This window comes from Cnephaeus nilssonii (genome assembly GCF_951640355.1).
Source record: "Cnephaeus nilssonii genome assembly, chromosome: 8".
In the NCBI taxonomy this organism is placed as follows: Eukaryota; Metazoa; Chordata; class Mammalia; order Chiroptera; family Vespertilionidae; genus Cnephaeus; species Cnephaeus nilssonii.
In genome coordinates this window covers 43,527,053-43,552,778 of record NC_137079.1, presented here as the reverse complement: position 1 = coordinate 43,552,778, position 25,726 = coordinate 43,527,053, and the positions used below count along the sequence as shown (strand labels likewise).

The window sequence follows — 25,726 nt, the reverse complement described above, 5'->3', positions numbered from 1 at the left end:
GAATTTTTATAACATACTTTCAGGAAATGAGCAATCACATCTGGTACCATCTGCATAATCCCAAAATTCTCTACTACATCTAAGTCACCAGTTGTCTTTTACCAGCCACGACCTCGTAATAAAGGATTTGTTACCTTATCCCAAAAAGCAGTAAAATCTTGCACATGCACTATCGTTTTACCGTCTGATGGTAGCTGATAGTCGCACTGTGTTACTTCATCAAGCAACAGAAAGTTCTACAGAAAAGGGAAAAATACAGATTATTAAAACTGCAGGAACAAAATCACAAACAAAAATAACTGCTTTCCTGGAATTTGAAATACCAAAACTTTACACAGGGTACATGTCATTTTACCAAATGCACTTAAAGTGTTAGTTCACATCAGAACATATCCTATAATGTATTGTCCAGCTGAACCTTGAACAACTCAGGTTTGAACTGTGAGGGCCCATGGATTTTTCCAGTAAGTACGTACTGTAAAGGTAGTACTTATTTTCTCATAGTTTTCATTATGTCTGTCAATCAACAGTAGGCTATTAGTAGTTAAGTTTAAGGGAGTCAAAAGTTGCACACAGGTTTTCGACTGTGCAAGGGGGTCGGCGCCTCTAACCTCCATATTGTTCAAGGGTCAATTATATATTTTGGTATAAATTTCATATATTTATATTTTTAGCACATATAATTATATAGTATACTGTACACTGTATTTGTAGTACAGTATTAAATATAATAGTATTACATATTATTATTGTTACATATAATCCTATATAATAAAAGCCCAGCAACCGAAGGGTAGAACGACCAGTTGACCAGCCGCTATGATGTGCACTGACCACCAGGGGGAAGATGCTCAATGCAGGAGCTGCCCTCTGGTGGTCAGTGTGCTCCCACAGTGGGAGCACTGCTTGGCTGACTGGGATGAGCGGCGCTCCCATAGCCAGCCAATCCCTGCAGGCCATGCCCCTCACCAGTGCACAAATCCAGTGCACCGGGCCTCTAGTGTAATATAAATTACTAGAGGCCCGTTGCACGATATTCGAGCAAGAATAGGCCTTCCTTCCCCTGGCTTCACTCCCGGCCGCCCGGAAGCCAACAAGTCCTTGCTCCCGGCTGGAGCATCACTCCTGTAGCTCCCTCCGCCCTCCCCCTCCCTGTCATAGCAGGCGACCCATCCCGCCCAGCCACTCTGCGTCTGCATATGCAAATTAACCCTCCATCTTTGTCAGGTTAATTTGCATACTCACTCCTGATTGGCTGTGGGCGTAGTGGAGGTATGGTCAATTTACATGTTTGTCTATTATTAGGTAAGATTATTAGGTAAGATGTATCAGCAATATACAGTATATTAGAATTCATGGCCTCCAGGTTATCTTGGTGACTTTCTGAACAAGTGTACTAATAACCCTGAAGAGATAATATTGTTGTTACAAACCTGAACACATTTATAACCTGGGCATTTTTATTGCTTTACTTTTGCATTACTAACAATAAACACAAGAGTTGGTAGGAAATGATTCCATAAATATTTACTGAATCACACCCTGTGCCAAGCACCATTCGACGTGCCAGGAACACAGAGACAAAGGCCATTCCAGGCCTGCAGGGGATCGGGCTGGCGCCGGAGCACAGGCTGGGAGCACAGGCTGGGAACACACGACCAACGGCTGAGACCATGAGTGAAAGCCCCGACTCTGATGCTTAGCTGTTGTGACCTTGAGCTGGGTGGACACTCAAGTGCACACTGCTTGCTCCTCGTGTGTATCAAATCAATATATCACCACTTGTCATTAACCATCACTGTTTTAAAAGTAAAACACATTAAGTGTCTATCTCTTAAAAAATACTTCATGAACACCTTTTCACAATCACTCGTGTCTTTTCTCCTTAGTAAGTGCCCTCTCCTCAGCAGCAGGAATGGCCATGTCTTCCACCTCTTGCTACTTTCCAGGGTAGTTAGGGGCTATTCAATACTGGGTAGCTGAATAAAACAGTCCTGATAACCACTGCAAATCTAACATAACGACACAGAGGAGCACTTCCTCTTACTCTGCAAATCTACACTAATAAAAGAGAAATATGCAAATTGACCATCACTTTGTGATGCCCACCAGCCAATCAGGAGTGAGTATGCAAATTAACCTCGTTGCCTCCCTGGAGACTGACAGCAGGGAGGAGGCAGCTCCCAGCACGGCCTGCTTGGCTTTCGCCACAGTGTGGAGCAGACAGGCCCTGTAGAGAGCAGAGAACCACGGGGAGTGGGCCTAAGCCATCAGTAGGACATCCCCTGAGGGCTCCCGGATTGGAGAGAGCCCAGGTCAGGGTGACCAGTGGAGTGAACACGTCTAGCAACCTTTCTCTGCCCCACAGCCTGGGACTTGGGGGCAGCAGTCATCTTGCTCAAGGCCCCACGCAGGGGAGTAACAAGAAAGAGTCTGGGTCACTGGCACCATAAAGGATCCTACTAGCCAGGGACTTGTCATGGAGTGAATTCTGTCCTCCCCAAAAGTTATGTTGAAGTTAGAGGGTGATTACAGAAGTAATTCATTAAGGGGTGGTCATGCTAGAGTATGGTGGGACCCCCAAACCCAGTATGACTGGGATCCTTATAAAAAGGGAAGAGAAATGCAGAGACAAACGCACAGGCAGGGAACAGCCACGTGAGAGAGACTGGAGTGACGTGTTACAAGCCAGGGAGCACCAAGGGTTTGCCGGCAACCACCAGAAGCTGGGAAAGGCAAAGAAGGATTCCCTCCTACACTTTAGAGCAGGGTTGAGGAACATCCGGCCCGCGGGCCATATAAGGCCCACAAAATCATTTGGTCTGGCTGTGCCAAGGCATGAGGGGTGAGTTAATTAAGTGTTTGAGCAAATATAGCAGGCTAATTTTTAAGTTGATAATTTTATATGGCCTGTGAATGATGCTATAAATATCCAAATCGCCCTTGGCAGAAAAAAAAATATTCCCACACATGCTTCAGAGGGACTGTGACCCTGCTGACACCTTGATTTCAGACTTCGAGCCTCCAAAACTCTGAAACAATGAATTTTTGCTGTTTTAAGCCACCCAAGGTTGTGGTACTTTGCTCCTGCAGCCCTAGGAAACGAATACAGAGCCTTACAAGGATGCTTGCCTGAGCGGAAAGGAAAGTCCCCTGTGTAAGCAGCTTTAACATGGGTGTTCTAGAACCCATAGGCAAACCTAATCCCAACCGGTATAGGAGGCAACTGAAATTAGCACGTGAAAGACAAAACAGCACATAAAGAAGTCACCTGCTAAAAATTGTAAACACCCTTAATATTCTTGTCTGTGATTCCGAAAAGCTCCCAATGCGATGCCCTACTTCAAAAGAACAGCTGGTAAACACTGGAAATGAAAGTGTCTCTGTAGGAGAAGGAAAATATGAACCTCTGCATTCCTCTCGAAGACCCAGCAAGCGTGAGGCACAATCTGCTCATTCAGTCCTTCACTCACCCACCCACCCAGACCCACTGAGAACCTACTCAAGACCTGGCTTTTCCTACCTGCCCAAGCCCATGTCTAGGCAGGGAGGCCGGATGGACACTGTGGTCTGAGGACACCTCTGTAGGCTGTAGACCCACCGCTTGACTTCTCTCTGCACACCTCCCCTTCCCTAGTCAACCAACTACCAACTCTTACCTGTTCTGCCACAATCCACCACAATCTCCAACCCTCCATTCCTCTGGAAACAGCATTAATTCCAGGACCTCACTCACTATCAATCGTTGAAAATACTGGCATAACTTCTTTTGCCCTCTCCCTACATCTGCTGATTCCTTCCCCAGCACTCTCCAACACCACTCCCTTCTGACCTCCTTAAGACTCCTCTGAGAAAGTTCAACACGCTTAAAACCTTTTAGGGACCCATCCCCACCTAAGTCCATGCTCCCAAAGTGGCCTCAGCCTTGATCCTACCCACCCTTCTGAGTCCATCTCAAATACTAACCCTCCTAGAAAGCAAATCAGAATGCACCCACACCCCACACCCCCCCACCACCACTGGCACTGCCCTCCCTACCTCGGAATCCCCAGAGGGACTTTAAATCTGGAAGAGGGTAGAGACTATAATATCACACACTTGACCACCACAGTCTCAATTCCACCTAATGCCGAGCCTCACACAGAGTCAGCATATCACAGTATCTACTGGAGGAATGAACAGACTATATAGTTGGTTCAAGTGAGTCAATCCATTGAGTACATGGCTACAGCCTTAACGCAGTTAACATGCAACAAGCAAAGGTAACGTGTTATAAATCTCATCTACACAGAATAAAATTCTGATTTTAGCTTAAATGTATGACCATCACATAAAATTCAACAGTCAGTGTGTGCACTAGAATAGAAATTTCCTACTTTAAAAAGAAAAAGATAAGAAAAACTATGTACGAAGTGAGGAAGTCAATCTATTGAGCACTTTCCATAAAGAGGTCTGAGTGGAGAAAGAAGTCACAATCTTCCAGCTTGTAAAGGAGCCAGCAGTGCTGGGTGGATTCTCCTCTAGCACTCGCGCTGATGAAAAAGCTGAAATTAAACTGCCATTTGAGCCACGAAGTGCATACCCAGAAAAGGTCATGTGGCAAAGTATCAGACACTGGAAATGGGGCCAAAAAGACTGACTTCAGAGTGGTTGGTAGGCAAAAACTTAAGCCACTTTGGGAACAATATAACCTCAGAGACAAATTTTACTGCTTGCAGAAGCCGCTGAAGATGTTCAGGGCTTTGAAGTTAAGACAAGATCTTTTATAATCCTACTAGAGGCCCGATGCACGAAATTCCTGCAAGAATAGGCCTTCCTTCCCCTGGCTACTGGCACCAGCTTCCCTCTGGTACCCGGGACCGGGGCTTCCCTCTGGCTGCCGGCAGGCACCCAGGACCCAGGCTTCCCTCACAGCCCTGGCTTCATCCAGAAGGTCATCTGGCTGGCCAGTCTAATTAGCATATTATGCTTTTATTATTATAGATTATTATTATAGATTGGAATCATCCGATGCCAGTTTAAAACTTTGATTCCACAGAAACAGGAAACCTTTGGTGATCTCCGCAGGAAGACTAAATGATTACAACAACACTTAAGGAAACAATCCACATGCCAGAAGATGCTAAGAAGGCAATGTTACAAGGCTTAAGAAACTAGGGTTCTGGGGAGAATCCTAGTTCTCCTCCTTACAAGCTATGTGGGGATGGGCACACTATTTCACCCGTAAAGTGGGTTCCCTACTGCTCATCTCCTTCAACACCGCTGGGATTAAATGAGATGGTGTGCCAGGGCTTCAGGAGTGTCTGGGCCACAGGCAGCACATGCAGCAGCATGAACACAGTATGTATGCCAAGCCGCCACCTGGGGAAGTAACAGTGCACACTCAATGAGGAAGCTACGTAAAAGAAACTGTATTGAACCGCACGGACCATCCCTTAACAAAGTTGCTAGAAACCGCTGTCAGGGAAGGAAAAAAGAAACACAGGGGCCAGAACTGACCCTCTATGACCCATCTGTTTTATGGGTAATGCTGTTTTGTGTGGGGTTTTTTTAACAGTATAGAAATTTAATCATAAAACATCTCAGCTTTTAGGGCAAGAACTTCCCCCTCCCGGATAGCGCAATGCTATCTGACAAGACTAAAGATCTATTCGTGGGCATTCACTGTGGTGGAGACGCAGGAACAAAACCAAGTAGATTTCTGGCCAAGCCCAGACACGTGGGTTCCTGCCCTGGCACAGAGCCAATGCATCTTCATTTTAGACGTATTCATACATACAGATTCTTCTTCACCGACTGTGTCCTGGGCCCTTAACCTGGTGAGGTACATTATTTGCCCTCAGCAATGTAGGGACAGCTAGTTAGGAAAGGGCAACAGTGGCTATGGTGGGGGTAAAACCAAATTTGAAAGGCAGAGGCTGGGGCAGGAAGAAAAGGCGGAAAAGGGACCAGGGACCACAAAGCGAGGTCCAAAAGGCAGACCGAGAAATCACAGGCAAAGCAGCGAGGAGGAAAGGATCGATTTTTTAAACAGAGAAATAAGTGACATGTAAGCCATTCTTCCAGCCCAAGGAGCAGAGACCTTCCAGCAACTCTATCCTTCCCAGCCCAGAGACGAATCCCATGTACCCCAGGACTGTGTGCAGTCCCCACCTAGTCATTCCGGTTAGCACGGGAGACAAACTCCGTTTCCCTCTCCTGCAGTTATGACTTGGACATCAAGGGTCCTGTGCTGCGACGTTAACGCTGCCCATAAATCATCAGTGACTCTTACGTTATTTGTGATGCCCTCTACCTAAGGAAACGGGGGAGAGTATGTATGACATTTTGGAGTGACTGCAGATTTGGCACTAAGTACAAGGAGGCGTGATTTTACTTACAACCCGCCGACAACTTTAAAAAGTTACTTGTCAACAAACCTGGACCCTTCTGATGGTGACCAAGGCCTCTGACACCTTCTCGATGGCCGAGGGGAAGAAGAGAGTGACGGTCAACCGCACGGCCCCATAGAGCGTCACCGCCACGAACACGCGGCTGGCTGTGATCTTGTTGCCAAGGAGCACGTAGGCAGTGAAGGTCACGAAAACGATGATTTTGCTTGACACGAAGAATGATGCCAGATTCATTCCTCTCAGGTAGGAGCTTTTCAAGATCTTGGAAATTTCCTTCCTAGGAAAGAGTAGGTTATGTTTTAAAGGGAAGCATCGACAGCCAGCTCATGAAATGAATTCAAGTGCCTTCTGCAGGTGGCCTCTTTCTAAGGAGTGGACAAACTTGACAATAACCATTCCACAGTTCCAACCCCGGGGCCAGCTCCCACACGAGAACGGCACGCTCCATACACACTCGCTCATCCAACCACATGCAGGACCAATGTGCACTTGAACATTTTGGGTCAATCAGACCGGGTTTGAACATTCATTTGTGAGCACAGGTCGTGCTCCAGGCACCTCGCTGATGACACAGAGATGCAGCCTGTCCCTTCCAGGAGCAAAGTAACTCGTTGGAAGAGAGAATAAACAACTGAAAACTTGTGAGACATCAAGATATTAGGCAGAAGTGGCCAGCACAGGCCGGGCGGGGGAGGGGAGAGGGCGGGAAGAGCACAGAGAAGAGGCATCTAACTGGGACCTGTGGACCCATGAACCAGTGAAGTCAGGGTGAGGCACACGCACAGAACCTGAGAAGCAGAGCCTGAGTCGGTTGGGGGTCAGAGAAGAATCACAATGGGAGTGCTTTGGGCTTATGAGAAATATGGAAAATGTGGTGGATATAAACAAAAACTTACCTCCTCAAATCGGTAATAAGGTCTGCAAATGGCTTTTCCCAAGCATACATTTTTATTATTCTTATGCCAGTTATAACTTCATTCATGGTTCTGATCCTGACGTCTGTGAACGTTGCAGTCTTACTCCTAAGGGGACAGATGTGGGAGATGAGCCATGGTGACCACTGCCAACTTCCCTCATCAGCAGAGGGCACAGGCAGAGACCAGGGATCGAAGGGTTCCCTACAGCTCTTTTGCACTGAGAACAGGGGCAGGTCCTACTCAAAACACAAATGGGGGAAGACTTCAACTGAGAAGTCAGCAATTCATTCCAGTTCAAGAAGTAATCTGGAGAGCTTGCAATACCTGCTGAGGAAGATGTGAGCAATGAGTCAGATACAACCTATCTGCTCAAGGAGGTCATGGTTGGGTAGGGAAGGAAGAAAAGCATCCAATCTGCCCAGCAGGTGTGAGTCAGTGGTTGAGTGTCGACCCATGAGCCAGGAAGTCACAGTTCAATTCCTGCTCCGGGCACATGCTAGGGTTGTGGGCTCGATTCCCAGGAGGGGGCATGCAGGAGGCAGCCAATCAATGGTTCTCTGTCATCATTGATGTTTCTCTCTCTCCCACTTCCTTCCTCTCTGAAGTCAATAAAAACATGTTTAAAAAAAAAAAAAAAGTACACCTGATTCTAACAAGAACAACAACTGACTATCCTGTAATAAATTAGGAATGAAGTGCTGGGGAGCAGAAAAGAGAGGGCTTGTTAATTTACTGGGAAAGGAAAGAGCAAAAAAGCTTCAGAATTCTGGTAGCATTACAACAGTCCTCGAAGGATCAGGAACATTTCTTCATGGCAAAGAAGGAAAAGAACATTCCAAGTAGAGAAAAGTACCAGGTTTCAAGGCACAAAGAAAAGAACTCAATGTGCTTCAAACAACGTATCTCCATCCCCCTGACAACCTTGGCAATGACCCATTTCCAACCCTCAGCAATCTGCTTCATGGCTAATTCATCACCATTAGGCTCTTCATCACCGGACACTTTTCAATCACATCCACTGTTAGGACTGTGGGACGTTAAGAAGACATAATTAAGATCAAGCTCCTTGGGGAGCTTATCACTAATGGAAACAGTGAATTGTTACAAAAACAGCACACGCTGCAAATGGCTCTAACACAAGCATAATAAAAGTATATGCAGCTAGAACTGGGCCCATAAGATATCTAAATGTATTACTAGTTGATCATTTTTAAATAACTTCGATGCATGTAAATTCTGCTAAAGTACGCTCTACTTATTGAGAATCGGTCCCCAAAATGCTAGCCAAGAGGGACCAGCAAATGCCTTCCCCGTTCCTGCTACAAGATTAGCTTTCAGATTAAGGCTGGAGCCCCACTCTCTAAGGCTACAATGTCAGGTGAGGCCATGTGCCCCTGGATCCGGGGGAGGCTGGGTCCCGGGCCCGGGTGAGGCCATGCGCCCCTGGGTCTGGGAGAGGCCACGCGCCCCTGGGTCCGGGTGAGGCCACGCGCCCCTGGGTCCGGATGAAGCCGTGCCCCTGGGTCCGGCCGAGACCCAACCAGAGGGAATCGAACCTGCATTACCACCATTTGTCCACCATCCAGAGCTGAGGGGTCAGTGGCGACATGTACACATAAGGAACTGGTGGACATTGATATTGGGTCTCAAAAGAACTGTTGGTCCAGAAAGAAACTCACTACAGACTGATTCATTTGCCTGTCAGCATAACTATTATTGCTCATCTCACATTCAGCTCATATAAGTATATCTCAAGTGACACATGATCTCGCTCATCTAGGGGAAATGATGAACAACATAGACTGATGAAAAAGAACAGAACCAGAAACAAGGAGGCATCAATCGGACTATCGGGCTTCAGAGGGAGGATAGGGGAGGGTGGGGGGAGGGGGGAGAGTGGGGGAGGGGGGAGAGATCAACCAAAGGACTTGTGTGCATGCATATGAGCCTAACCAATGGTTAAGTTCAACAGGGGGTTGGGGCATCCGTGGAGAGGGGTGTGGGATGGGAATGGGGGGATGAGGACAAATATGTGACACCTTAATCAATAAAGAAATTTAAAAAAAAAGAAACCCTCATATTCTAACATTGCTCCTCTATGAGAAAACATAATCAACTTTGTTCTCCAGAAATTATCAGTAATAAGGCTACAATGCAAAGAAGAGATCATAGAGGGCATTTGTTCTGTTTTTAAACAAAAGCATTGGGCAGGCTGTGCATGTTACCAAATCCATGTTACTTTATTACAAGAGTACCTATCCACGTCTCTTACCGGAAGGACGAAAACAACTTTCCCACGCAGCTTTGCAAAGGCAGGAGGATAATTAGCACGGCCATCCCAGCGAGACACGATATTCCTATCTCCAACCAGAGCAGGACAGTCACAGCGATGGCCTGCAGTGGGCCCGCCCACAGGAAGTGCAAGAACACGGTGACCTTCGAAAAAAGACAAAGCCTTTGTAGGACTATTTAAAAACAAAACCAGTGAAAGATACAGTATAGAAACAATCTGCTCTGAACGAACAGAACAGACGAGAACCTAAACAAAAGTGATCACACTGGGCTTTCAACCGGCTATCGCACAAAGAAGCCACCATTCTGGGACAACATGGGCACACCCAGGGACAACCTGACCAGCAGCACTGGAAGGAAGATCTCGGCTTTGTCTTCCCCACAGATGAGCTCAGGGCTCCCCCAAACTCTGCCGTACAATTCAGCCCACCTCCTCTAGGCTCTCCATCACCCAGGAAGAGACTATAGTAGAGTCCCTACCACATGCTGCGGTAATTCCTTGTGTACTTATCTACCTGGTAGACTATGGCTTCTCTAGGGCAAAAAGTCTTAGTCATCCCTAAAACTGAGCAGGAACCCTAGTTCATTTTTGATAAATGAATGGTTAAAAGAGAAGTGATCTAGTACAATACAGATCTGACCAGCAGCTATGATGTCCTGGATAAGGGGATATATTCACCAGGTAAGTGGAAAACGAGAGTGTAGAGGGTTAGAGGAGAGTAGGCTGCTTCTGGCTAGGGACCACCATTTGCCACTATTTATTGAAGGCTTCGTACACAGCAGGCATGTGGAAACAGGACAGTCAGTATTCAGGACACAGAGGTAAAAACAATCCCTACCCACCAGGAGTTCCTCGGCAGCGGTCGCCAACCTTTCGGACCTCGCGGACCACCAGTTGGCAACCGCTGGTCTAGAGGAGGAAAAAGACTCAACGAATTACACCAGCACAATGTGCTAAGAAACCCAGTAAGACTATTGGGTACATTTAAGCAAGCGGGGCAAGAACACTGCTGTCTGCCTTTTTACAATTGAATTATGTGGTGGGCAACATTAGAAAAACAAAACTCTCATCTACAGGACAGCACATATTTCATCTAAGATGCACACCAAAAAAAATGAAAGTTAATTTATTTATTTATTTATTTATTTATTTATTTATTTATTAAAAGCCTCATGTCCAAAACAGAATCCTGGCCCGTGGTGAACGAGATAGGAAGAGTGGGAAATGAAACAGGACCGCTCAGGTGCAGCTTACCTGATCAAACTTGTTCACGTCATTAGACAGCAGATTGACGATCTGGCCGATGGTGGTCTTGCCCATGGCCGTGTGATTAAGGCGAAGTGCCTGAAAATAGGAGAGGGAAAGAGAATTATATTCCCACGGTGATACCAAGACACACTTAGAAAGCAGCAAAACGGAGAGCATTTTCGTTGGGTCTTGCCTGGTGTGTGAAGACAAGCAGGATGGCCCATTACAGCAGGGCTGTAGGGACCGGGGTTTAGCCTTCTACTCCTCAATGTTGTGGCAGCCACAGCCCACAAGGACAGCAAAGGCAGGAGTAGGAGGCAGGGGAAAATCCCCCACTTCATTTTTTTTTATAAATGTGGACATGTCCAAAGTCTAAAAAACAATGAGTTTATACTTAGTAGCCAACTAAAGTAATTTTCAGCCAGCCCAGCTGGCATGGCTCAATGGTTGAGCATAAACCTATGAACCAGGAGGTCAAGATTCGATTCCTGGTCACATGCCTAGGTTGCGGGCTCCATACCCAGTGTGGGGACGTGCAGGAGGCAGCCAATCAATGATTTTCATCATTGATGTTTCTATCTCTCTCTCCCTCTTCCTTCCTCTTGCATGAAATCAATAAAAATGTTTTGTTTTGTTTTGTTTTGTGTGTGCACATGGTTTGATTATTTACTTGTCCTTTGAGAACAAGTGTACTGTGAACAGCTCTTATATAAGTTTCTGATAAAAATTTAAATCAATACTTGCAGCCAAATTAGATGAGGGTAGGAAAAAAATTGAGAGGACTTGGAATGCAAATCTGGAGTCAGTCTTTAATTCTGAGTGTGACACCCTTTAGACACTTCAGGTCTTGGTTTCCTTATTCTGTGACTGGAAATAGCTCCTCAACCCGCCTAAATCATAGGTTTCCAAAGAGTGAAATGACAAATATTTCTTGTCTAGAATGTGTAGGACACCAACGGGTCAAGATATGTACAAGCACCTGAAATTCAAGTGTGAACTGGACAGAAAGAACAAGAGCACAGGGAAACAAGGAAGGTTTCAACTGAGTGACACTGGGTGGGAGGAGGGAGGTGGACCTTGGGCGATGAAGAGAAACAGCTATGTGGAGAGAAGAGAAGGGCATTGCGGGTGAAAGGAACAGCATGCATAGAAGTCAGGGAAAGGAAAATGTGAAGGCTGCTGAATGAAGAACACTCAAAATCTGGCTTGAAAGGTGGTTTGGGAAACTGCTAGAGTTTGAAAGGCAAGATGAAACAGTGAAATTTACATTAGAGTAAGAAACTCAACTTTGGGAAGATTAAACTGTGGAAGTGATTGTCCAGGAGATATTTATAAAGGGAAAATTTTCCAGGCAAGAAGTAATGAGACAGCGCACTAGGATTGTGTGAATGGAAAGAAAGGGCCAGACATAATGAGAACAATTAGAAAAGTAAAATGTAATACCTTATCAATAAAGAAATTTACAAAAGCAAAAAAAAATAAAAGAAAAAGAAAAGTAAAAATGCTAGGCAAATACAAGTGAAACAGTCACAAAATATGAAGAAGGGAGGGAGAAATAGAATTTACTTACTGAAAGCTACCTTCAAAATATTTTTAAAACCAATTTTACATATAAATGCATGTTCACCCCCATGCAAAAAAAATACATTACATATTTTTAAAAGAGTAGATCATAGGTTCTATTCCCGGTCAGGGCACATGCCCAGGCTGTGGGCTTGATCCCTAGGGGGCATGCAGGAAGCAGCCAATCAATTATTCTCTCTCATCATTGATGTTTCTATTTCTCTCACCCTCTTCCTTCCTCTCTGATATATCTGTCTATCTATCTATCTATCTATCTATCTATCTATCTACCTACCTACATATATATATGTTAATTCTCACCCAAGGATATTTTCCCATTGACAGTTAGTGAAAGTGGAAGAGAGAGAAAGACAGAGAGAAACATCAATGTGAGAGAGAAACACATCGATTGGTTGCCTCCTGCACGAGCCCTGACCAGGGCCTGTGCCGGGGAAGAGCCTACAACCAAAGTACTTGCCCTTGACTGAAATCGAACCCAGGACCCTTTTGTCCACAGGCCTACACTCTATCCACTGAGCCAAACTGGCTAAGGCAATAAAAATTTATTTAAAAGAAACAGTGGTGTGTCATTAATATTACTGAGGAAGACACAGCGAACAGCCACCAGGCTTCTGCTTCCAGCCATGAAAGAATAACTGCTGCTGGACTTGCCCTCCATTATAAAACTATAAAACTGGACAAAACACATGAAGCTGCTGTTTTCAGACACTGAACCACAGGCCGCACAGGACGGCGAGCCTTGGGAGGAGGGAAATACAAGAGCTGAGCCATGGGACTAGCCTGGCTTTCTGCCCTGGGGAAACGTTCCGCCGAAGTAGTTTCACTGAGCTGACGAGGAGGAGGTGGTGGCTGTTCCGACTGGCAGAATTATCTGGAACTTGCAGGCCAGAGTAGCAGATGGTAGGCCCCAAACATTTTTGTGGGGAATTTCCAAAACTACTTCTCCAGGGCTTCACCACTGTCCATGCCCAGGGCAAGACCGCATGGGGCCTGGAGAGCAGCAGCTGTGGGGCTGAGCACTGACAGGAGATGCCAGAGGTCATGCAGTGCCAGCAGACTCTGGAGGTTCTGCCTAACTAGAATAAAGAGGTCTTCAGAAGCACCTCAGACAGTCTGCTTGGACACCAAGAAAGCCATGCCTTGGTAATAAAGATCACCTTCTGGCAATGGCCATTTGGATATTTATAACATCATTCGAAAGGCATACAAAATAATCAGCTTAAAAATTAGCCTGCAATATTTGGTCAAACATTTAATTAGCTCATCCCTAATGCCTTGGCAGGGTCAGACCAAATGATTTTGCAGGCCTCATGTGGCCTGCAGGCCCCACATTCCCCACCACTGCTCTAGAGTAAGGGCCATGTGCCACTAAGTTCAAAGTGGAAATGTTTAATAAAGGAACAATACTGCCAGAAATTGCCTCTCAGAACAAATATCAGTACCCTTTAATAGAGACTCCCTATAATGTATCCCTCATAACATCCAACACAGTAAAACAATTATTAGACATGCAAAGAAAATGTGACTCATAATTAAGAGGAAAAAATACAGGCAATAGAAGTAGACCCTGAGATGATCCAGGAATCTATACTAATAAAAGGGTAATATGCTAATTAGACCGGATGTTTTCCAGACAAAGCCACAGCGGCTGCCTGAGCCTCAGCCCTCATGGCTCAGGCAAGCCACGGATGGCGGATGGCAGATGGCAGATGGCAGATGGCAGCTGCTGCTAAGAGGGATGGGCTGAGGCTCAGGCAGCCGTGGCAGCCGGCAGTGGCAGCGGCAGCAGCGTGATGGGGGCATCACCTTCCCCTGATCGCCCAGGTCATCTCCTGCAGAGGGAGGCCAGAGGCAGCAGCAGCGAGGGGGTGATGGGGGCAGTGCCTTCCCATGATCGGCAGGTCGCCTCGCACAGAGGGAGGCCAGACTGCGGCTTAGGCCCGCTCCCTGCAGGGAACGGGCCAAAGCTGGCAGTAGGACATCCCCTGAGGGCTCCTAGACTGTGAGAGGGGGCAGGCTGAGCTGAGGGACCCCTCCCCCCACCAGTGCACAAATTTTCATGCACTGAGCCTCTAGTTAGTAGATAAGAAGTATAAAACAACTACAGTAAGTCCTCACCTAATGTCATCTATAGGTTCTGTGACTGCGAAAAGCACCATGTAATTAAAACAATTTTACCATTGACATAAGTAAACCAGAGATAAATTCCTATGTTATAAAGAAACGACATTGAATGAAACGACATTATTTGAGTAACTGATTGCTATATTGTAAATATGTTCAAGGAGTTAAAGGAAAATATGGTTATAACAAGTAAATAAATAGATGAGTAATCTAGGAAAGACATGATCACTATCAAAAAGAACTAAATGTAAATTCTAGAATCAAAGATACAATGTGGGAAATTCACTAGATAACTTTAATTGCAGAAAATATCCATTGCTCTGTTCCAACTTATTAACCCTTTTTTCCATAGCTGACAATCCAAAAAACAAACAGGAAAAGAGAGAGAGAGAGAGAGAGAGAGAGAGAGAGAGAGAGAGAGAGATTGATTGAAGAAATAAAGCCTGAGTGTTCAATAGGACCATATCAAGTAATGAGGCACATGTGTAATTGACAATCTGGAAGAAGATAACATACACACACATATATAAATTTACATGCCTGGGAATCTTAGCAAACCCCAAAAAGGATCAAAACAAAGAGACCTATGTCTAGGCACATCATAATCAAATGGCTAAAAACCAAAAAGTAAAAAAAGTCTTGAAAGCAGCACAAAAAAAGTGAGATGGTACCTGGCAGGTGTGGCTCAGTGGCTGAGCATGGACCTATGAACCAGGAAGAAATCTAGTGTATCAAAAACCTTGAAATGTATATACTCTAAGGTATTAAGGATGTCTACATAGTTTTAGCTTTAATAATATTCATTGCACTGCTGTTTGTTAATATGTAAAAACTGGAAAATAATCTAAATAATGAAATTAATAAAAAATGTGAACGCAATCTAAGTATCTAATTATTGGCTATACTAGAATTTCTGTGGCCTTTTTGAACAAAGCTATGAACTATGGAATGCAAACTCCATTGGAGCAGGGTTCTATTTGTTGGTTCCTCCTGTGAGTGGGTATGAAAATAGATCTGGAGGTTAGGAAACTGTATAATCTAGGTCAGATGTTCATTTTGTACAATTTTTTAAAAATAAGTGCAAGCAATGATTGTGGTTCATATGAAAAGTAAACTCTTTCTCCTTTCTCAATTATTTAATCAGTAGAAGTGAAACACAAAACCCAATGTGAACACATAAATAACACTACCAAAGGAATGTGAAAAAAGAATGCTCTCTCCATAAAAGGCAGTTTTCTAGACTGGTGAGGTGTATTGCCCCTTTAAGAATCCAATCTTCATTCAATAAAAATCCTCCCAAACCCTTCTCTAATGGTCCTTTAAAACAAAAGACACAAACTGTGGTTCATCATTTTCATGATGCAGGTTCCTCATCACCTACATGACTGACCCCCAACGTCAAGGACCCTTCGTGTGTGTAGACGCTGCTCCCACAGGGTGCCCCAAATGCATGCTTTTGGATATTGCACATGTTGAATATCCATTTTATCCCTTGCAGTCAGGCTATCCCTTCGAAAGGCTACCTCACCATGACCCACCACTATCCTTTCTTCAGACCATCTCACCATCGTTACATACCACTGCTTCTGAACTAGGATATGCTTCGCGATATTCTGAGGAAAGTCAGAATAACTAGGCTGTGAGTAAGAACCTAAAGGACTTTCAGAACAAAATGCAAGCATTTGTGTCACCTATTTTGCATGTTTGGCTTACTTCCTGATTCCTGGCCCTACCCGGCCCTACCCTGAACTGTCTGTCAAATAATGTGGTTTCCAGGTACACTGGGCAATACTGTAACAAGCAACCATGATGAGTATGTTTTGCTCACTTGAAGCAGAAAATCGCCTGTATTTTTCCAATATTGTTGCCCAGAGTCGCCTGGTAAGGCTGCCGCACCTACTTTCATGACTGCGTCACCGAAAGCCATTAATCTGTTTTTGAGGGGAGGGCCCAAGGACTGCCCAATATCCTCCGTCCCTACGAACATAATGGTGACAACTCCATACCGTTCATCAGTCCCCTCTACAGCTCTACAGAAAAGGGATTCAAGGAAATAAAAGCAGAGTCCATACAAAATCAACCACCTGCTATGACCTGACAGTTCCATTGCCCTTTTTAACTTTTTCGCCTGACTTTCCACAGTACAGAATGCTCTCTGCAAGCTTTGACAGGCTTGGCATTTACCTCCTGGGGGTGCCATTAGCTTTCTTTAACTCCACTGGCCACCTTTTAGCCTTATACCACTGTGACCTACTGAGGTCAAGAGGCCAGAAAGATGCGTACAGAGTTGACCAGTGAGCATCCAAGCCTGAGAGGATAATGTGGACCCCAAGAACCACTGGGGTTGGGGGGTTGGGGGGTTGGGGGATCTATGATACTTGCTTTGAAGTCAGATTCAGGACTTGAATTCCCCAGGGGGAGTTTCTCCACATTCTCTGACGTCATCACACCCCAAAGCCATGAGTCCCTGAGGCTGGCTCCCCCATGCCCTGCGAACCGCCCCATAGCCCCTGAAGGATGAAGCAGAGCCTGACCAGAGCCCCATTCTAGAGACTGCTACACAGAGTGTCCAGCAGTTTGCTGGTGACCATGCTACATGCAAAACACCACTCTCCACTGTAGGGGGCCTCACGTGCCACAGATCCTTGGGAACATTTCAGAAAATCTAATGAACTGAAAATAGGTGCCTTGATGAGAAAAGAGATAGTCAATATATACTGAGTGGCCAGATTATTATGATCTCTGAACACATAATAATCAGGCCACTCAGTGTATATCCTATATAATAAAAGGTTAATATGCAAATTGTCCCCTCAACCAGCAGGCAGGCCGGCCAACCGCCCATGTCCCCACCCCCTGGCCAGGCTGGCCAGACCCCACCCATGCATGAATTCATGCACCGGGCCTCTAATACACACACACACACACACACACACACACACACACACACACACTGAGTGGCCAGATTATTATGCGTTCAGAGATCATAATAATCTGGCCACTCAGTGTATGTTGTTTCAGAAAAATGACTACAATTTAATGAATATAGTCTACCAATACCTATGCAAAGACTATGTAAGGCAACTTGACAGTAGTACGTTCAAAATGATTCACATCCCCAGATAATGAAAGACCCCTCACACCCAGACCCATCATCTCTCTGACTGGTTTACCAAACAAGAGGGGGAAACAGAAAAATGAGCAACACAGAACAGTAAAAATGTGAGCATGAAAGACCCCATGAGAAGGAGAGAAAAGAAATGAAGTATGCCCTCAACAGAAGGGTAAGAAAAACAAACTTCTATCAACTTCAAAAATATATATATTTGATCATGTATTTGTTTTGTTTCTAAATAAAACATTATAAAAAACACTAAAAGTGCTTACAATCTGTCATCTAAAAAATGGTTTGCTTAGTCACAAAAATTTGTATGTGAGGCCATATGCTGGTTTTTTGGTTTTTTTTAATTGACTTTTTACAGAGAGGAAGGGAGAAGGATAGAGAGTTAGAAACATCGATGAGAAAAACATCGATCAGCTGCCTCCTGCACACCCCCTACTGGGGATGTGCCCGCAAACCAAGGTACATGCCCTTGACCGGAATCGAACCTGGGACCCCCTCAGTCCGCAGGCCAACGGTCTATCCACTGAGCCAAACCGGTTTCGGCCTTATGCTGGTCTTTTATAGCAACTGTACTTAAACCTATTTTTTCTATAAAGAAGTTTCTAATTATTTTGCTAATGATGTTTCCCTTCACACCAGGAGTACAAAAGGGAACCAATATGCCCTCTACAAACTCACTCACTGCACATAATTTTACTGAGAATTAATCAAAATAAGATATTTTACAAATATAATTTTCCTCTTTCCTAAGGTCTTATATTTATCCAAATACTAAACATGATGGGGTTGGGAATGCAACAAACCTAAAGTAATGCGTTGCATTATTCATTGCCTTTTAAACATCATCTCTGAAGCTTTCAGAAAATAAAGATATCTGTGCAGAAAAAAAAAATGACAAAGGTAAGGGGGATGCTGTCTGAACAATGATTTATTCACAACGTGTATTTTTAGAACCAATCTTACCAAAAGCAGCAATGTCTTCATGTCTATCATCAGTATGTATAAAGAAATTAGGAGAAAAGTACACAAAACAATGAGGAAAACTACTTCCTATAAAGTGACCTGTCACATTCTTTACCAAATCCCAGTCTTCTAAATCCCACATTCTCCTACTCAACGGAGTGAAGCAGACCCAAAAGCAGCTAGTTCCCAACAGCTGTTAAGAACAAAGAAACTGTCGACTAATGGGTCCCAGAGAGAGTAGATGAGGACTTGAAAACATAACCAAGACAGAGCTGCTTGCTCAGAGCAGGGAGCCAGAGAGGGTCGAGTCCTCTTCAAAATGCCTTCCTTCTTCTCCATTACTAACTAAAAGTTCATCACCACAGTTAGGGGTCAGGGTGAAAGATGACTTCTTCAATGGCCTACATACAACCTATTCGAAAATTTAAATTAACCTTGAGGTCATTAAGCTGAGTGAAATACGCCAGTCACCCAAAGACAAATTCTGTGTGATTCCACTTATATGCGGTACCTAGAATAGGCAAATTCAGAAGCAGGAAGTAGAATGGAGGGTGGCAGGGGGAATGGGAAACTACAGTTTAATGGGCACCGTTTCAGTTTTGGAGAGAGTTCTGAAGATGGATGGTGGTGATGGCTACACAATGATGAGAATGCACGTAATGCCACTAAAATATACATCAGAAATGGAAAATGTGATAAAAAATATGCCATGTATATTTTACCACAATTAAAAATTTTAAATGCGTTCATTTAAAAAACAAAATGATTACCTTTGAATGCCTAAAAGAAAGTAACTACCAACCAAAAATTCTAAACTTAGAGAAACATCTTAAGAGAATAAAAAAGAAATGAAACTTTTTTAGACAAACAAGGAAAAACTATTTAATTAAACTAATTAGAATTTTAAAAAACAAACATCAACCATGTTTCGGCATAAATCCCAGGAGAAGGAATACAGATACTCAGGCTGCCCTCGCACTTGTCTGTTGCCCCCTTCCTGATTCTAGAGTATGCTTCCTCAGGTGTCCTGATCATAAGAATCCCAAGGCACAGATAAAATTTCCAGGCCTCTTCCTTAGAAATTCTGAGGAGCAGGTCTGGGATTAGATAGACCCAGATCTGGGTTGTATTTTTGTTGTTGTTAACCCTCACCTGAGGATATTTTTTTCCATTGATTTTTAGAGAGGGAGGGAGGGAGGAAGAGAGGGAGGGAGGGAGAGAGGGAGACATTGATTGGTTGCCTCCCCCATGTACCCCTATGGGGGTGGCCAGGGATTGAACCTGCAACCCAGGTATGTGCCCTTGATTGGAAATTAAACCCGAGACCCTTTGGTGCAAGGGCTCATGCTCTAACCACTGAGAACACTGGCCAGAGCAGATGCTGGGTTTTTAATAAGCACAAAGAAGACTCATGACAAAATATCTGGTGAATCTCAGCCTAGAATATGTCCCTGCTCCTGATTTGTTTGGCAAGGAAGTTGAACAGGCATGTCCTACAGCTAATACTACCACACCCAGTACTGTGCACACGCTCCCCACTGCAGGGCCCAGAAACATCCGGCAGATAAAAGCAGTGGAGCCACCTTGGCTGCTGTGATTAATGGCTGCGTAACTGATAGAGGGGCCAGCCCCGCACCGCCTCTGTTAGCAACTATATAATTGGACAAAATTCTGTCTTCAGGCTGTCTTCAGTGCACGGCTGATCCTTGAGAGAAAGGACACTCACGAGGTGACCACCACCTTTGCCCTAGTTCTCTGCCAGGAGACCACTGCCTAACGGTGACCGTGGCTGGAGTCCACAAAGCACGGCAGCCCTGAGCGGGGGCGGCAGAGGTCAGCTGAAGCAGCTGGCATCTGCGGCAAGGCCATCAAGCAGTAGAGGTTACAAAAAGGAAGGGTCTCCGAACTTTTTGGGGGTTGGGGGATGCCTGCTACAAGGCCTTAGCTGAGGAGTGAACTAAAAAGGCCCAGGTCAAGACTGCCCAAGACTCACCAGACAGCTGGTGCTGCGGAGTGGCAAGCAGAAACACAGACATGAAGGTTCCGCAGAGTTGAGACCCTGAAGTTCTTGAACAGCCAGAGTGGAGAAACCTTATTAATACGTCACTAACAAGCCTGGCGTAAAGTTAAGACACCCCGAAAGACCATGTGAGAATTAAAGACCACTCTAAGGGACTGACTCTCACTGGGGTGATTATGTCCCATCCCACCCCCACCCCACATCTTTTAGTCATCAATGAAGTAAAAATCAAAACCATAATGAGATACTACTTTATGCCCTTATGAATCATTAAAATGAAAAACACTGACAATACCAAGTCCTGGTGAGGATCTAAAGCCACTGGAACTCATATGTTATTGGTAGGAACCTAATATAGTACCATCGCTGTGAAAATCATTTAGCAATTTCTCCTAAAGACACAGTTACCAGATGGCAGAATGCAATGGACACTCATAATTCTCCAGCAGCAGCTTTCCTCTTTGAAGAAAGCTAAGCCAAACAGCTTCTCCCTACCTTAACTTATGCAGTTATGTGGTTATACAGACATGAGCAGAGCAAGGACGATGGGCCAGGTACAGAAGGTCACCAGGGAGGAAAGTCCTTGGTGCCAGCAAAGGACCATCACAGGGTGGGGCATCGCCCCCAGCGTGACCTTTCCTACCTTAGCATATCACTGGTCATGCGGTTTGGACCAACTGACCTTTCTTCCCTAGAGATAACATCTAGGCATCCGTTGTATTTCAGCTCCAAGCCCAGAAAAGCAGCAAAACTAGCCACAGCCACCTAAGGACCAGATGCATTGACTTAAAAACCCCCTGCCCTGGTGCCAGCCAATCAATCAGTGGAGACCACACCCTGAAAGAACACACCTGGAAAACTGCTGAATATTCTACTGACATCTTCCCCTGGGTCCTCCCCTAAAATCTCCCTTAAAACCCTTAGTGGGGCAGAGACAGAGAGAGAGAAACATCAATGTGAGAGGAACACATTGATTGGTTGCCTCCCGCACGCCTGACCAGGGCAGGGAATTGAGTTTGCAATTGAACCTGGGACCCGACAATCTGCAGACCGACACTCTAACCACTGAGCCAAACCGGCTAGGGCCATGAGAGACTTTTTAAACTCAGGCTCCATTTATTGCAGAAGGCGGCAGACGTTGCTCAGAAGTGAGCAAGCTTAGCCTCTCTCTGCATCCTGGAAGGGCTCCTTCTACTTCCTCCTCAGTCTGTGATGAAGGACCCCTGATACCTTGACACTGGGCTTAAAATAGAACTGAGAGAGGGAGGGAGGGAGGGAGAAAGAGAGGGAAGGAGGGAGAGAGGGAGACATTGATTGGTTGCCTCCCCCATGTACCCCTATGGGGGTGGCCAGGGATTGAACCTGCAACCCAGGTATGTGCCCTTGATTGGAATGTCCGGAAAGGAGAAGTAAAATGGTCAAGGGAAGACAGGTCTTAAAAGAAAGGACGAAAGGACGAAAGGAAAGGGGAAGTTCTTCACGCAGAAAGATGAGGAGTACCTGAAAATACGAAATCGAATTGGTGTGGGCACAAGGAGCATGCATTTGCCTCACACTACAGAATTCTATAATGAGAGTTGCAGATGCCCCTCAACTTACCATGACGTTGGTTATGTCCTAATAAATACACGGTAACGTAAAAATATTGTAAGTCAAAAGATGCACTTTGGCAATGTACCTAACCTCTGGAACATCATAGCTTAGCCTAGCCTGCCTTAAACTTGCTCAGGACATTTACATTAGCCTACACATGGATGATTATCTTGAGGTTCTCACCAGAAGCAGGAGACAGAGATGGCCATTTAGTAGACATGACAGAAGGAGAAAACACAAAACACAATAACCAAAAAACACTGGCAACACAGTGCAGTGTAGAGTACTGGTTGCTTACTCTTGTGATCGGGTGGCTGGGCTGACTGGGAGCTGTGCTCACTGCCACTGCCCTGCATCACAGAGTATCATACCGCATATCACTTAGCCCAGGAAAAGATTAAAATTCAAAACTCGATATATGCTTTCTGCTTAATTCATACGGCTCTCACGCCATCATAAAGCTGAAAAATCATAAAATCAAACCATCATAAATTGGGTACCATCTGTACATCACTTAACAAATTAAAAATACACTTACCTAAGGTGAGTAAAAATATTTCTCTAAATAGAGCATTGATCTATAGAAGTCACCCCCCCCCCCGCCTTGAAATGTATTGGGTAAATAAATATCAGTAGTCGATTCTCATTATTCATGATAGTTATGTTCTATATGTCACTGAACATGATGAGTGATTATTAATTGCTCCTAGGGGAAATACAGGGTTAGGTTTCTGCCAGCCTTTGGTAACAGCATTTTCATCAACTGATCAATGCATACATAACCTTGTTTCTGTTTAAAGACAACTTATTTAACATCTATTGTTGATTCATTAACACTGGGCTTGTGGCCAAATGCAGGATAACTCACACCTGAAACAAGCTTATCGGACACAGGTATTTTCTCCATAAGGCACATCACAGTCTTCTTGTGCTCAGGAGTACCAGACAGCACAGGAGCACTCTGCATGGGACCATATTAAACAGCAAAATCACCCCCCAAAGATGCAGAAAACAGGCACTAAGTCAACCGTGAAAAGGACACCCGTGTTCAGTACGAGAGCTGCAACCAGAAGACAGAGCGTCATCTTGTTCAACCCCAGCTGGGCATAAGCCAAGATCGACTGTACACAAATTCTTGTCAAGGCAGATCTACCACAAAGAATAAAGGGAAACTAGGAAGTCCGCAGGGAATCGGTTCACCTTAGATGTCGAAAATAAAGACAAATAATCTCTAAAGTACACAAACTGTACTTTATGTAACTCTTAGCAAATGAAGAGTCGCGACCAGATTTTAGGCAGAATAAGAAGTTTGGCCAAACTGATTCAATTCTGCAAGGAAATCTGCACCACGAAGCAAGTGGCAGAGAGCAGTGCCGGTGAGCTCAGCGCCCGACGGCTCTGCGTTACCTGGCATTCAGGATCCACTGTGGGAACTGCTACAGTTCTTCAACCTGCACACAAAGTCAGGAAACCTAAGAGCCAACTAGGCTAAAGATCTTAAAGAAAATCTCTGTACCGTATACATTTTATAATGCGAACAAATCTCTGTGAAAGACCACAAGACCATCCTGATTCTTGAGACTGTCATCCTGCCTGCCCCAGAGCTAAAGACTTGTAACATTCAGGCTCACTTCCACCCAGGCCCAAGGCCAAGGTCAGGGCTGGCAGACAGGGGATATATTCCCACTAGTGGCAGGGATGGAGATGGTCAGCTGTCTCCAATCCAGGCTCAGCGTGCCTGAGCTACTGTCTTCCCCCACCCTGGCCCCACCTCCTGTGCTCTAAGCCGGGGAAGCAGCCTGTTGAGACTTGAAGCTGGACATGTCTTCCTTCTTCTGTGTTTAGCCAAAACCAAAGACAGGAAGTAAGCCACTGCTCTCATTGCATAGGTGACAGCAACCCATGCTGGCAATATGCCCTGTGGCGTGCGGTAACTTTTTAAAATGATCAGGTACAATGTTCAAAACACTATTGTATGAGGAACTTGTGTTCTTAATGCCAATCTGTTTTATACAGGGGGGAAAAAATAGCCTGTGTCGCACCATCCCTTTATTTGGTAAAATGTCCTGGAAAATGCCTTAAAGATTTGAGGAACCTGAATAGACCACCATGAGCTGTTCAACAGACCAACTGGAACCACTGATCCAAACAAAATGTCATGCTTCATCAAAACTTCATTTAGTCCTCAACTTACACAGAAAAATCAACGATCAAGTCTCAACGTAAAATGATACAGCCACTATGGAGGACAGTATGGCCGTTCCTCAAAAAATTCAACATAGTAATTAATACCATATAGTCCAACAATTCCACGTCTGGGTATATACCCAGAAGAACTGGAAGCACAGACTTGAAAAGGGATGTGTAGAACCATGTTCGCAGCAGCATTACTCACAATAGCCAAAAGGTGGCAACAACCCAAGTGTCCACGACAGATGAATGGATAAACAACATGTGGATCTACGTATTTTTGTTCATCGGTTTATGTGGGGAAGGGGGGAGGGAGGAAAGAGATCAACCAAAGGTCTTGTATGCATGCATTATAAGCATAACCAATGGACACAGACAGTAGGAAGGTGAGGGCCAGTGCTGGGGGGAGGGAGAAGTCAGGGAGAGGTCAACGGGGGAACAAGGAGACATATGTAATACTTTCAACAATGAAAAATTTAAATTAAAATAAACAAGAACAAAAAACACGCCAATATGTGGTATGTACCTACAATGGACTGCTACTCAGCCTTAAAAAGGAGTTAAATTCTGACACATTCTACAACATGGATGAACCTTGAAGACATTGGGCTACATGACATGAGCCAGATACAACATGACAATGTATGATTCCGCCTGTATTAGGTACCTGGAAGAGGCAAATTCATACAGATAGGAAGTAGAATGCTGCTGCCTGTGGAGAGAGGGGATGGGGGAGCTAGTGTTTAATGGGTCAAGAGTTTCAGTTTGGGAAGATAAAAAAAGTCCTAGAGAAGAATAGTGGGAATGGCTGCACATCAACGTGAATGTCATCAATGCCACTTTAAAAAAGAGTTAGAAACAGTCAATTTTACATTATGCATATTTTACCACAATAAAATCAATGATCAAAAGCCAAAAGTAATTTTACCAAAGCTGTGCAAAGGTAAACAAATGACAAGTCATTTTATATATGATACATCCCAAAAAGTCATTCAATATTCGAAATGAGCTGAACAGCCATTCCATTTATAACGACCAACCAGATCTTCTCCCAGGTGGGAGATTAGGAGGTTGGGTCTGAGCAGAAACTGCAAATGCTCAGAGTTCAGAGCTGCACTGCAGTCAGCTTTTGCCCTAAGCAATCAGCCCACCTGTGATAAAGTATCATTTCTTCACCTCAGCAGGATTCTAGCTGCAAGGCAGTGCCTGAGGAAATCTGTCTTTCCCACGTTTCTGAAATTTCGTTTCTGGAATTTCAGGTTTCCTCTATGGTTTAAC

General features: G+C 44.7%; 1 protein-coding gene across 3 annotated transcripts in view; it reads right to left on the bottom strand.

The window, feature by feature from the left end:
* The window catches only part of ABCC4 (ATP binding cassette subfamily C member 4 (PEL blood group)), a 229,762-nt gene that overhangs the window by 145,485 nt on the left and 58,551 nt on the right, over positions 1-25,726 (bottom strand). For all 3 annotated transcript variants that reach the window (XM_079778944.1, XM_079778943.1, XM_079778945.1), the window contains exons 5-9: positions 10,857-10,946; positions 9,582-9,745; positions 7,289-7,414; positions 6,420-6,669; positions 135-236 (exon numbers count right to left, since the gene is read on the bottom strand). In XM_079778944.1, the coding sequence (XP_079635070.1) occupies positions 135-236; positions 6,420-6,669; positions 7,289-7,414; positions 9,582-9,745; positions 10,857-10,946 (732 nt within the window). The remainder of the gene's footprint in view (positions 1-134; positions 237-6,419; positions 6,670-7,288; positions 7,415-9,581; positions 9,746-10,856; positions 10,947-25,726) is intronic.